Source organism: Mustela nivalis (genome assembly GCF_964662115.1).
Source record: "Mustela nivalis genome assembly, chromosome: 7".
Taxonomy (NCBI): Eukaryota; Metazoa; Chordata; class Mammalia; order Carnivora; family Mustelidae; genus Mustela; species Mustela nivalis.
In genome coordinates, this window is record NC_139026.1 from 134,717,673 (window position 1) to 134,732,176 (window position 14,504).

Genomic DNA, 14,504 nt, shown 5'->3' on the forward strand with positions numbered 1-14,504 from the left:
CTGATGAACAGGAGGAAATGTATATAGCCTGTTCAGAGACTTTATTTTGGATGTTAGTCTCTTACTTTTGAGAAAAGTAGCAATTTGCTCCAAGGAGTATCCTATTTCATTATAAGGTGCCTTTGAAATAATCATATGCTAATGATAATTTATTGATGAATATTTTATTCCTAATAAAATAGCTTAGTGTTTTTCCCTATTTTGTATTTATTACCATTTTAAACATCATGATGCGGAAAAAAATTTATTGCGGCAGCAAATAATCTCATGACTTTTCTTTTTTTTTTTTTCTTTTAAAGATTTTATTTATTTATCAGAGAGAGAGGGAGAGAGACTGAGCGCAGGCAGACAGAATGGCAGGCAGAGGCAGAAGCAGGCTCCCCGCCGAGCAAGGAGCCCGATGTGGGACTCGATCCCAGGACGCTGGGATCATGACCTGAGCTGAAGGCAGCTGCTTAACCAACTGAGCCACCCAGGTGTCCCTCTCATGACTTTTCTAAGAGCTGTATAAATTTTACCTTATTTACCATTGATATTTTATGTGAAATATGAGGCTTCCTTTGTCTTTATGATTTACACTGGAGAAGAGCTCCGGTTTGGTGCACGAGCACTGATAGTGGACTTAGAAGGCCTGCGGGAAGTTCTGCAGCTCACTTAATATTTTGAACCTCTCCATTCTAGAATTGTGGTAACTAAAAGAGTTCATTGATGTATGTAGAAGTGTTTATAGTACAGGGCCTAGATTTGTCAGTGATCAGTAGATTTATCTCTTAAAACTGACTATAGAAATGTTAGAAAAGTAGAATTTCTATGGACTATTGTGAGGAAAAAGAATTTTAGGAAATTTAATCTGTCCAAATATATGCAGAGCTAAGGATTCTACTGTGGCATACCTGTGTTAGATGTCAGACTGTAAACTTGATTCTTAGTATAGTCAGATTTATTAATCTTTTTTTCAGGCTTTTTGGGTTTGTTATAAATCGGAGAAAGACCTTTCCAATTCTGAGAGTCTTAAAAATTTTGTCTTGCTTTCTTTTTTCCTTTCATGCGTTCCTTGTCTTCAATTAAATTTTTGAAGCTTTGGGAATTTATGCTTGTAAAAGTTTGAGGTGTGGACCCAACTTTACTTTTTTCCAGTTCAATATCTACTTACTGCAATCTAGTCATTGTATAAAAGTAGTTTATTCTTTAATTTCAGAGAAAAATCATCATAATGTCATTTTATTGTGTTCCAACTAAAAGTCTCCTTTGTTTTACTTAGATTTCTAATAGTCACGAAAATGAAAAATATCTGTTGCATAACAAATACATTTTGGAGGATCAAATCGCTATGCTAAGACTGGAAATAGACACAATAAATAACCAGAGCCAGGAGAAGGAAAGGAAATACTGTGAAGACATTGAAATTTTAAAAGAAAAGCATGTCAGTCTTCAGAAGACCATAAAACTGAATGAGGAAAGATTAACAAAAACAGAACTCCAACACAGTGGACAGATTAATGCTCTGAGCATTGAGAACACAATGCTAAAGTCTAAACTGGAGAATGAAAAGCAAAACAAAGAAAGACTGGACGAAAAAGTTGAATCGTACCGTGCTAGATTAGCTGCTGCTATACAGGATTATGACCAAAGTCAGACATCAAAAAGAGACCTAGAACTTGCTTTCCAGAGAGCAAAAGGCGAATGGTTTCGTGTACAGGACAAATTGAATTTTGATGTGTCTAAACTAAAAGAAGATAATGAGCTTCTTTCTCAGAACCTTTCTGAAGCTGAAAGTAAATATAATACTCTGGAAACTGAGCTCCATCGCACAAGAGATGCTCTCAGAGAAAAGACTTTGGTTTTAGAACGTGTACAAAGAGACCTAAGTCAAACACAGTGTCAGAAAAAGGAAATTGAACACTCGTATCAAAGTGCACAAGATAAAGTGAGTAAATACATTGGGAAGCAGGAATCCTTAAAGGAGAGATTATCTCAACTACAAAGTGAAAATATGTTGCTTCAGCAGCAACTAGATGATGCTCACAACAAAGCTTCCAGTAAAGAAAAGGTGGTAATTAATATCCAAGACCAGTTTCAGGATATTCTAAAAAAACTTGAAGCTGAAAGTCAAAAGCAAGCTCTTGTAATAGAAGCAAGCAAGCAAGAGTTAATCAATGAACGTAATCTTTTAAGAGAAAGAATGTATGTGTATGAAAAGGAGAAAGTAGAAAGAGAAGTAAGTATTCAGAAAGATAAATATTTTTCAAGCTTCCTGAGAAAATTCAAAGCAATATTTGATTATGGATTATTGTTGTTAAAATTATTATTTTAGAAAGAGTGCAGCTACACATGAATGGGAGTGGGTCAGAGGTAGAGGGAGAGAGAATCCCAGGAGGGCTTCACATTGGAGAGCTCCACCTCATGACCCCGAGATCATGACCTAAATGATTATAGCTGAATTTTGAATCTAGTTGAATATAAAAAATATATAGACTGTAAGTCAGCATAACTCGTATCCAGCCAATAAAAATTAGACTTGAGAGGTGCTTTAATTTGAATAAAATTGTTCTGTCTTCTATGAAAGTTTAAGAAGTTAAGTTACAAATTGTTACTAGATAGTAGGCTGATATTAATAATTTAGTCTTATACTGCTAAAATAATTTTAATTCTTGTCATCACGTTAATACCATGATGAACAGATAAATGGAAATGCTCAAAATACTAAAATGAATATTTTGAAATCGAGATTCAATTAAGCAGATTAACTTGACAGTTAGCTCCAGATTTCCCAAATGAACTGCTTAAAAAGTACAGTATCTCAGTACTTTGTATACATATATACATAAGTATAAGTATGTATAAATATATGTATATATGTATATACATATATACTTTTATACATTTATACATTTATGCAAGCTATACATGGTAGCTTTTTATACATTTTAGGTTGGCATAATTTTATTCTTATTTATATAATTTTGAATTTTTAGTCTATAATCATGTATCCTTATGACCTTTTAATCCTTTGAAGGCACTTACTTTCATTAAATCATAATTTGGGACAACTGTGGTGAGCTTTAGCAAAACTATATTTGATTTAATCTTGCCACTGCTATTTATAATTTTTAAAGCAATTTTACAAATAATATGCTCATTTCAAAGCTCGGTTACTATCATTTGGGCCTAAGTTTGTCCAACACAAAGAGAATTGTATCTCTGTAATTTATTAATTGGGCATTGGATCTCCATTTTCAGATTAATGAGGGGTGGCAGGATTCTTGTGTAGCAGGAATGGAGGTCAGGGAGAGAGGTGAAAGCCAGGTCATCTAGGTTCTTGAAGGCCTTAGAATGACTTCACTTACGTTCTGAGATAGTTATCTATTAAAAGGATTTGAGCAGAGGATTGAACATGTGGGGAACTCTGACATTAATTGAAGCCTCTAATAAAAAAGAAGGAAAACATTTCATACTGTAGAATTTACCAATGCTAGTCCCACCTATATACCCATTTCTTTTTGAGACTTCAGTCGATTGGGAAGCTTTGGGAAAATTCACCCACAAGGAAAGGATAGTGGGGCTGAATTAATTATCTAAGTAACAAAATACTGACTAGGCAGGATAATATCTTTTCGTGTCTTTAACCAAATTCATTAAACAGCCATAATGTGTACATGTTAGGGAAAGGAGATGAATTGATGTTTGTAGTGAAATTTTCCAAGTACATCGGTCAAAGTTAAATATTGTTAACATAACTTAATAGTAAGATGATTTTATAAAACCAGTAACAGAAATGTCTTATTAGGTAGCTGTGAGACAACTTCAAGAAGAACTGGCTGATACCCTAAAAAAACAATCTATGTCAGAGGCTTCACTGGAGGTGACATCACGTTGTCGTATGAATTTAGAAGATGAGGTACAGGACTTAAAGAAGAAACTGGCTCAGATTAGGAATCAGGTATGTATGAAGTGTCACGTATCAAGTTAATCTGTAGTTGGTTAAATAATATGAAGTGTTTTAGGATGCTTACTTCCATGGACCACTTCGTTTTGTATTTTCATTATAATTAATTTAGTATAATTTTAGTATCTTCACAATGTACTTATTTCTTAAACTTTGACTTTCATTCTGCTATTTTTGTTACACATTTTTTTTTCTGATAGTAGTTACCCTTAGGAAAGTTGAAAATTACACATCATTCCCCACAGAAATTGTTTTTTTTTTCCTACTAAATAATTTCTTTAAAGATTTATTTATTTATTTATGGTGGAGGTGGGAGTGGAGAGGCAGCAGGAGATGGAGAGAATTTCAAGCAGACCCCTGCCCAGCACAGAGCCCCACACTGGCTTGACTCCATAACCCATAAGATCATGACCTGAGCTAAAATCCCGAGTTGGATGCTTAACCAACTGAGCCACCCAGGTGTCCTAAACAATGTTTTTTAATGACATCTCTGTTACCATGATGAGCTAAGCCATGTAAAAGCAGAAGATAATGTTTAATGGAATGTTTCAGAAAATTATCTTATTTCTCATCTTCACTTTTTTGAATGGATACAGAATCTACTGATTTCAGGATAACTTGTACAGAAAAGTGATTTCACAAACCAGTTGAACTTAGGCATTGCCTTCATTTTCTTTTCCTTTTCAATATATAATAAGTGTACAGAAATATTTAGATCAGGTATACTATATACATCCAAAAGAGAGAATTAAGAAAATTATCTAGATTTTGCCATTGGATTTTTAAAAGCTTTATTGAGATAGAATGCACATTCCACACAATTCACCCATTTAATATGTGTAGTTCAGTGTTTCTGAGTATATTGATAGAGTTGTGCAACTATTACTGCCATCAAGTAGAACATTTATTTTTTAAGATTTTATTTATTTACTTGACAGAGATCACAAGTAGGCAGAGAGGCAGGCAGAGAGAGAGGAAGGGAAGCCGACTCCCTGCCGAGCAGAGAGCCCGATGTGGGGCTCAAACCCAGGACCCCGGGATCATGACCTGACGTGAAGGTGGAGGCTTTAACCCACTGAGCCACCCAGGCGCCCCTAAGTAGAACATTTTAATTACCCTGAAAAGAAACCCTTGCCCCCATGCTCAGGCAACCACCAGTCTACTTCCCGCCTCTATAGAGTTGCCCATTCTGAATATTGCATATATAGGGAATCACACAATGTGTGGTCCTTTGTGACTAGCTTCCTTCGCTTAATATTTTTGGGGTTCATCTGTGTCATAGCATATATCAGTGCTTCATTCCTTATTATCAAACAGTATCCACTGGGGGCTAAAACCCTTGTTCATTCATCATTTGATGCACCTTTGGGTTGTTTCCACTTTTTGGCCATTAATAATGCTGCTGTGAATGTTCATTTAGTTATTGTTGGGACATCTGTTTTTATTTTTTATTTATTTATTTATTTTTTTATTTTAAAGATTTTATTTATTTATCAGAGAGAGAGAAGGGGAGAGAGCGAGCACAGGCAGACAGAATGGCAGGCAGAGGCAGAGGGAGAAGCAGGCTCCCCGCTGAGCAAGGAGCCCATGTGGGACTCCATCCCAGGACGCTGGGATCATGACCTGAGCCGAAGGCAGCTGCTTAACCAACTGAGCCACCCAGGCGTCCCGACATCTGTTTTTATTTCCCTGCCATCACATTTTTTTTTCCTGCCATCACATTTTATCCTCTCAGTTAATTGGGTTGATTTCACCATCTCTCAGTCTTTTTTTTTTTTTTTAAATTAACATATAATGAATTATTTGTTTCAGGGGTATAGGTCTGTGATTCATCAGTGTTACACAATTCACAGAACTTAGCATAGCATATACCCTCCCCAATGTTCATCACCCGGCCACCCCATCCCTTGTACCTCCCTTCCCTCAGTTTGTTTCCTGAGATTAAAAGTTTGTCTCCCTCCCTGGCCCCATCTTGTTTCATTTTTTCCTTCCCTACTCCCTAAACCCCTCACATTGCCTCTCAAATTCCTCGTATCAGAGAGTTCATATCATAATTGTCTTTCTCTGATTGACTTATTTCGCTCAGCATAATACCCTCTCTCTAGTTCCATCCACATCATTACAAATAGCAAGAATTTATTTCTTTTGATGGCTGCATAGTATTCCACTGTGTATATGTACCACATCTTCTTTATCCATTCATCTGTTGACGGACATCTAGGTTCTTTCCATCATTTGGCTATTGTGGACATTGCTGCTATAAACATTCGGGTGCACGTGCCCCTTCTGATCACTACATTTGTATCTTCAGGGTAAATACCCAGTAGTGCAATTGTTGGGTTGTAAGGTAGCTCTATTTTCAACTTTTTTGGGGACCTCCATGCTGTTTTCCAGAGTGGCTGACCAGCTTGCATTCCCACCAACAGTGTAGGAGGGTTCCCCTTTCTTCGCATCCTTGCCAACACTTGATGTTTCCTGACTTGTTTTTTTTTAGCCATTCTGACCAGTGTGAGATGGTATCTCAGTGTAGTTTTGATTTGTATTTCCTTGATGCCAAGTGATGTTGAGCACTTTTTCATCTGTCTTTTGGCCATTTGGATGTCTTTTCTGCAGAAATGTCTGTTCATGTCTTCTTCCCATTTCTTGATTGGATTATTTGTTCTTTGGGTGTTGAGTATGATAAGTTCTTTATAGACTTTGGATACTACCCCTTTATCTGATATGTCATTTGCAAATATCTTATTCCATTCTGTCAGTTGTCTTTTGGTTGTGTTGACTGTTTCCTTTGCTGTGCAAAAGCTTTTGCTCTTGATGAAGTCCCAATAGATCATTTTTGCTCTTGCTCCCCTTGCTTTTGGGGATGTTTCTAGGAAGAAGTTGTTGTGGCTGAGGTTGAAGAGGTTGCTGCCTGTGTTCTTTTCAAGAATTTTGATGGATTCCTGTCTCACATTGAGGTCTTTAATCCATTTGGAGTCTATTTTTGTGTGTGGTATAAGAAGATGGTCTAGTTTTATTCTTCTGCTTGTCGCGGTCCAATTTTCCCAACACTATTTGTTTTGAGGAGACTTTTTTCCATTGGATATTCTTTCCTGCTTTGTTGAAGATTAGTTGACCATAGACTTGAGGGTCAATTTCTGGGCTCTCTATTCTGTTTCATTGATCTATGTGTCTGTTTTTGTTACAGTACTATACTGTCTTGATGATGACAGCTTTGTTATAGAGCTTGAAGTCTGGAATTATGATGCCTCCAGTTTTGTTTTTCTTTTTCAGCATTCCTTTGGCAATTTGGTGTTTTTTCTAATTACATACAAATTTTAGGATTATTTGTTCCAGCTCTATGAAAGCCTTGATGGTATTTGATAGGAATTGCATTAAATGTGTAGACTACTCTGGGTAGCATCGACATTTTAACAGTATTTGTTCTTCCAATCCATGACCATGTAACGTTTTTCCATTTCTTTGTGTTTTCCTTCATGAGTATTCTATAGGTTTCTGAATATAGCTGCTTTGCCTCCTTGGTTAGGTTTATTCCTAGGCATCTTATGGTTTTTGGTGCAATTGTAAATGGGATCAACTCCTTAATTGCTCTTTCTTCTATCTTGTTTTTGGTGTATAGAAATGCAACTGATTTCTGTGCCTTGATTTTTATATACTGTCACTTCACTGAATTCCTATAGGCGTTGTAGCAGTTTTGGAGTGGAGTCTTTTAGGTTTTCAACATAAAGTATCATATCATCTTCATAGAGTGAGATTTTGACTTCTTCTTTGCCGATTCAGGTGCTTTTTATTTCTTTTTGTTGTCTGATTTCTGAGGCTAGGACTTCTAGTACTATGTTGAATAACAGTGGTGAGAGTAGCCATCCCTGCTGTGTTCCTGACCTTATGGGAAAAGCTCTCAGTTTTCCCCATTGAGAATGATATTGGCAAAAAAAATAAAAATAAAAAAATAAAAGAGAGAATGATATTTGCTGTGGGTTTTCATAGATAGTTTTTTTTTAATTTTTTATTTTTTATAAACATATATTTTTATCCCCAGGGGTACAGGTCCAAAAATCGCCAGGTCCACACACACCACAGCACTCACCAAAGCACACACCCCTCCCAATGTCTGTGGGTTTTTCATAGATAGTTTTTTTAAAAATTTTTTATTTTTTATAAACATATATTTTTATCCCCAGGGTACAGGTCTGAAAATCGCCAGGTCCACACACACCACAGCACTCACCAAAGCACACACTGACCCCAATGTCCATAACCCCACCCCCCTTCTCTAAAGCCCGCCTCCCCCCAACAACCCTCAGTTTGTTTTGTGAGATTAAGAGTGACTTATGGTTTGTCTCCCTCCCAATCCCATCTTGTTTCATTGATTCTTTTCCTACCCACTTAAGCCCCCATGTTGCATCACCACTTCCTCATATCAGGGAGATCATATGATAGTTGTCTTTCTCTGCTTGACTTATTTCACTAAGCATGATACGCTCTAGTTCCATCCATGTTGTTGCAAATGGAAAGATTTCATTTCTTTTGATGGCTGCATAGTATTCCATTGTGTATATATTACCACATCTTCTTTATCCATTCATCTGTTGATGGACATCTAGGTTCTTTCCATAGTTTGGCTATTGTGGACATTGCTGCTATAAACATTTGGGTGCACGTGCCCCTTCGGATCACTAGGTTTGTATCTCTAGGGTAAATACCCAGTAGTGCAATTGCTGGGTCATAGGGCAGTTCTATTTTCAACATTTTGAGGAATCTCCATGCTGTTTTCCAGAGTGGTTGCACCAGCTTGCATTCCCACCAACAGTGTAGGAGGGTTCCCCTTTCTCAACATCCTCGCCAGCATCTGTCATTTCCTGATTTGTTGATTTTAGCCATTCTGACTAGTGTGAGGTGATATCTCATTGTGGTTTTGATTTGTATTTCCCTGATGCCGAGTGATATGGAGCACTTTTTCATGTGTCTGTTGGCCATCTGGATGTTTTCTTTGCAGAAATGTCTATTCATTTCTTGATTGGATTATTTGTTCTTTGGGTATTGAGTTTGCTAAGTTCTTTATAGATTTTGGACACTAGTCCTTTATCTGATATGTCATTTGCAAATATCTTTTCCCATTCTGTCAGTTGTCTTTTAACTGTTTCTTTGCTGTGCAAAAGCTTTTGATCTTGATGAAATCCCAATAGTTCGTTTTTGCCCTTGCTTCCCTTGCCTTTGGCGATGTTCCTAGGAAGATGTTGCTGTGGCTGAGGTCGAAGAGGTTGCTGCCTGTGTTCTCCTCAAGGATTTGGATGGATTCCTTTCGCACATTGAGGTCCTTCATCCATTTTGAGTCTATTTTTGTGTGTGGTGTAAAGAAATGGTCCAATTTCATTTTGCTGCATGTGGCTGTCCAATTTTCCCAGCACCATTTATTGAAGAGGCTGTCTTTTTTCCATTGGACATTCTTTCCTGCTTTGTCGAAGATTAGTTGACCATAGAGTTGAGGGTCTATTTCTGGGCTCTCTATTCTGTTCCATTGATTATGTGTCTGGTTTTGTGCCAGTACCATGCTGTCTTGATGATGACAGCTTTGTAATAGAGCTTGAAGTCCGGAATTGTGATGCCACCAACTTTGGCTTTCTTTTTCAATATCCCTTTGGCTATTCGAGGTCTTTTCTGGTTCCATATAAATTTTAGAATTCTTTGTTCCATTTCTTTGAAGAAGATGGATGGTACTTTGATAGGAATTGCATTAAATGTGTAGATTGCTTTAGGTAGCATAGACATTTTCACAATATTTATTCTTCCAACCCAGGAACATGGAACATTTTTCCATTTCTTTGTGTCTTCCTCAATTTCTTTCATGAGTACTTTATAGTTTTCTGAGTATAGACTCTTAGCCTCTTTGGTTAGGTTTATTCCTAGGTATTGTATGGTTTGGGGTGCAATTGTAAATGGGATTGACTCCTTAATTTCTCTTTCTTCTGTCTTGTTGTTGGTGTAGAGAAATGCAACTGATTTCTGTGCATTGATTTTATATCCTGACACTTTACTGAATTCCTTTCCAAGTTCCAGCAGTTTTGGAGTGGAGTCTTTTGGGTTTTCCACATATAGTATCATATCATCTGCAAAGACTGATAGTTTGACTTCTTCTTTGCCGATTTGGATGCCTTTAATTTCCTTTTGTTGTCTGATTGCTGAGACTAGGACTTCTAGTACTATGTTGAATAGCAGTGTTGATAATGGACATCACTGCCATGTTCTTGACCTTAGCGGAAAAGCTTTCAGTTTTTCTCCATTGAGAATGATATTTGCGGTGGGTTTTTCATAGATGGCTTTGATGATATTGAGGTATGTGCCCTCTATCCCTACACTTTGAAGAGTTTTGATCAGGAAGGGATGCTGTACTTTGTCAAATGCTTTTTCAGTATCTATTGAGAGTATCATATGGTTCTGGTTCTTTCTTTTATTGATGTGTTGTATCACATTGACTGATTTGCGGATGTTGAACCAACCTTGCAGCCCTGGAATAAATCCCACTTGGTCATGGTGAATAATCCTTTTAATGTACTGTTGAATCCTATTGGCTAGTATTTTGGTGAGAATTTTCGCATCTGTGTTCATCAAGGATATTGGTCTTTAGCTCCCTTTTTGATGGGATCCTTGTCTGGTTTTGGGATCAAGGTGATGCTGGCCTCATAATATGAGTTTGGAAGTTTTCCTTTCATTTCTGTTTTTCGGAACAGTTTCAGGAGAATAGGAATTACTTCTTCTTTAAATGTTTGGTAGAATTTCCCCGGGAAGCTGTCTGACCCTGGGCTTTTGTTTGTTTGGAGATTTTAAATGACTGTTTCAATCTCCTTACTGGTTATGGGTCTGTTCAGGCTTTCTATTTCTTCCTGGTTCAGTTGTGGTAGTTTATATGTTTCTAGGAATGCATCCATTTCTTCCAGATTGTCAAATTTGTTGGCGTAGAGTTGCTCATAGTATGTTCTTATAAGTTTGTATATCTTTGGTGTTAGTTGTGATCTCTCCTCTTTCATTCATGATTTTATTTATTTGGGTCCTTTCTCTTTTCTTTTTGATAAGTCTGGCCAGGGGTTTATCAATTTTATTAATTCTTTCAAATAACCAGCTCCTAGTTTCGTTGATTTGTTCTATTGTTTTTTGGTTTCTATTTCATTGATTTCTGCTCTAATCTTTATGATTTCTCTTCTCCTGCTGGGCTTAGGGTTTCTTTCTTGTTCTTTCTCCAGCTCCTTTAGGTGTAGGGTTAGGTTGTGTACCTGAGACCTTTCTTGTTTCTTGAGAAAGGCTTGTACCACTATATATTTTCCTCTCAGGACTGCCTTTGTTGTGTCCCACAGATTTTGAACCGTTGTATTTTCATTACCATTTGTTTCCATGATTTTTTTCAATTCTTCTTTAATTTCCCGGTTCTCCCATTCATTCTTTAGAAGGATGCAGTTTAGTCTCCATGTATTTGGGTTCTCTCCAAACTTCCTCTTGTGGTTGTGTTCTAGCTTCAGAGCATTGTGGTCTGAAAATATGCAGGGAATGATCCCAATCTTTTGATACTGGCTGAGTCCTGATTTAGGACCGAGGATGTGATCTATTCTGGAGAATGTTCCATGTGCACTAGAGAAGAATGTGTATTCTGTTGCTTTGGGATGAAATGCTCTGAATATATCTGTGATGTCCATCTGGTCCAGTGTGTCATTTAAGGCCTTTATTTCCTTGTTGATCTTTTGTTTGGATGATCTGTCCATTTCAGTGAGGGGAGTGTTAAAGTCCCCTACTATTATTGTATTATTGTCGAGGTGTTTCTTTGATTTTGTTATTAATTGGTTTATGTAGTTGGCTGCTCCCACTTTGGGGGCATAGATATTTAAAATTGTTAGATCTTCTTGTTGGACAGACCCTTTGAATATGATATAGTGTCCTTCCTCATCTCTTATTATAGTCTTTGGCTTAAAATCTAATTGATCTGATATAAGGATTGCCACTCCTGCTTTCTTCTGATGTCCATTAGCATGGTAAATTCTTTTCCACCCCCTCACTTTAAATCTGGAGGTGTCTTCGGGCTTAAAATGAGTTTCTTGGAGGCAACATATAGATGGGTTTTGTTTTTTTATCCATTATGATACCCTGTGTCTTTTGATTGGGGCATTTAGCCCATTAACATTCAGGGTAACTATTGAGAGATATGAATTTAGTGCCATTGTATTGCCTGTAAGGTGACTGTTACTGTATATGGTCTCTGTTCCTTTCTGATATACCACCTGTAGGCTCTCTCTTTGCTTTGAGGACCCCTTTCAAGATTTCCTGTAGAGCTGGTTTGGTGTTTGCAAATTCTTTCAGTTGTTGTTTGTCCTGGAAGCTTTTAATCTCTCCTTCTATTTTCAATGATAGCCTAGCTGGATATAGTATTCTTGGCTGCATGTTTTTCTCGTTTAGTGTGAATCTATCTGGCCTGCCAGGTCTCTGTGGATAAGTCAGCTGCCAATCTAATATTTTTACCATTGTATGTTACAGACTTCTTTTCCCGGGCTGCTTTCAGGATTTTCTCTTTGTCACTAAGACTTGTAAATTTTACTATTAGGTGACGGCGTGTGGGCCTATTCTTATTGATTTTGAGGGGCGTTCTCTAAACATCCTGAATTTTGATGCTCGTTCCCTTTGCCATATTGGGGAAATTCTCCCCAATAATTCTCTCCAGTATACCATCTGCCCTCCTCTCTCTTTCTTCTTCTTCTGGAATCCCAATTATTCTAATGTTGTTTTGTTTTATGGTGTCACTTATCTCTCGAATTCTCCCCTCATGGTCCAGTAGCTGTTTGTCCCTCTTTTGCTCAGCTTCTTTATTCTCTGTCATTTGGTCTTCTATATCGCTACTTCTTTCTTCTGCCTCATTTATCCTAGCAGTGAGAACCTCCAGTTTTGATTGCATCTCATTAATAGCTTTTTTGATTCCAACTTGGTTAGATTTTAGTTCTTTTTTTTCTCCAGAAAGGGCTTTTATATCTCCCGGGAGGGTTTCTCTAATATCTTCCATGCCTTTTTCGAGCCCGGCTAGAACCTTGAGAATTGTCATTCTGAACTCTAGATCTGACATATTACCAATGTCTGTGTTGATTAGGTCCCTAGCCTTCGGTACTGCCTCTTGATCTTTTTTTTCGTGAATTTTTCCGCCTTGTTATTTTGTCCAGATAAGAGTATATGAAGGAGCAAGTAAAATACTAAAAGGGTGGCAACAACCCCTGGAAAATATGCTTTAACCAAATCAGAAGGATCCCAAATTGTGAGGGGGGAGAAAGGGGATAAAAAGAGGTTCAAAAAGAAAGAAAGGAAAAAAAAAAGAAAAAAATTAAAAAAAGAAAACAAATAAAGAAAAGTATAAAAAAATATATTAGATAAACTAGTTAAAATACATTGAAAAAGAAAAGGGTAAAAGTCAAAAAAATTTTAGCAGAAGAAGAGAAAAAAAAAATGGAAAAGAAAAAAAATAAATTAACTGGAAGACTAAAAAATCACAGGGAGAAAGCCATGAGTTCCGTGCTTTGCTTTCTCCTCCTCTGGAATTCTGCTGCTCTCCTTGGTATTGAAACCGCACTCCTTGTTAGGTGAACTTGGTCTTGGCTGGATTTCTTGTTGATCTTCTGGGGGAGGGGCCTGGTGTAGTGATTCTCAAGTGTCATGCCCCAGGTGGAATTGCTCCACCCTTACCAGGGGCCGGGCTGGTAAGGGTGCTGTACTTTGTCAAAATTTTTTTTGCATCTATTCAGAGTATAGTATTGTTCTTGTCCTTTCTTTTATTAATGTATTGTATCACACTGATTGATTTGCATATGTTGAACCACCTTGCAGGCCAGGAATAAATCCCACTTGTTCATGGTGAATAATCCTTTTAATGTACTGTTGGATCCTATTGGCTAGTATTTTGGTGAGAATTTTTGCATCTGTGTTCATCAGGGATATTGGTCTCTAATTCTCCTTTTTGTCTTTGTCTTGTTTTGGGATCAAGGTAATGCTGACCTCAGAAAATGGGTTTGGAAGTTTTCCTTCCATTTCTATTTCTTGGAATAGTTTTAGGAGAATAGGTATTAATTCTTTAAATGTTTCGTAGAACTCCCCAGGAAAGCCATCCGGCCCTGGAGTTTTGTTTCTTGGGAGATTTTTGATTACTGCTTTAATTTCCTTTTTGGTTATGGGTGTGTTAAGGTTTTCTATTTCTTCCTGGTTCGGTTTTGATAATTTATATGTCTCTAGGAATGACCCATTTCTTGCAGATAGTCTAATTTGCTGGCTTATAGTTTCTCATAATATATTCTTATAATTGTGCTTCCTTGGTGTTGATTGTGATCTCTATTCTTTCATTCATGATTTTATTAATTTGGGTCCTTTATTCTATTATCAAAGTCTGGCCAGGGGTTTATCAATCTTATTAATTCTTCCAATGAACCAGCTCCTAGTTTAATTGATCTGTTCTGTTGTTCTTTTGGTTTCTATTTCATTGATTTCTGTTTTCATCTTTATTAATTCTCTTTTCCTGCTGGATTTAGGCTTTCTTTGCTGCTCT

At 37.1% G+C, this 14,504-nt stretch overlaps 1 protein-coding gene across 1 annotated transcript in view; it reads left to right on the forward strand.

The window, feature by feature from the left end:
* ANKRD26 (ankyrin repeat domain containing 26) overlaps positions 1 to 14,504 on the forward strand; it is a 144,496-nt gene that overhangs the window by 82,072 nt on the left and 47,920 nt on the right. The window contains exons 31-32 of the mRNA XM_082740860.1: positions 1,262 to 2,218; positions 3,788 to 3,940. Coding sequence (XP_082596986.1) covers positions 1,262 to 2,218; positions 3,788 to 3,940 — 1,110 coding nt within the window. The remainder of the gene's footprint in view (positions 1 to 1,261; positions 2,219 to 3,787; positions 3,941 to 14,504) is intronic.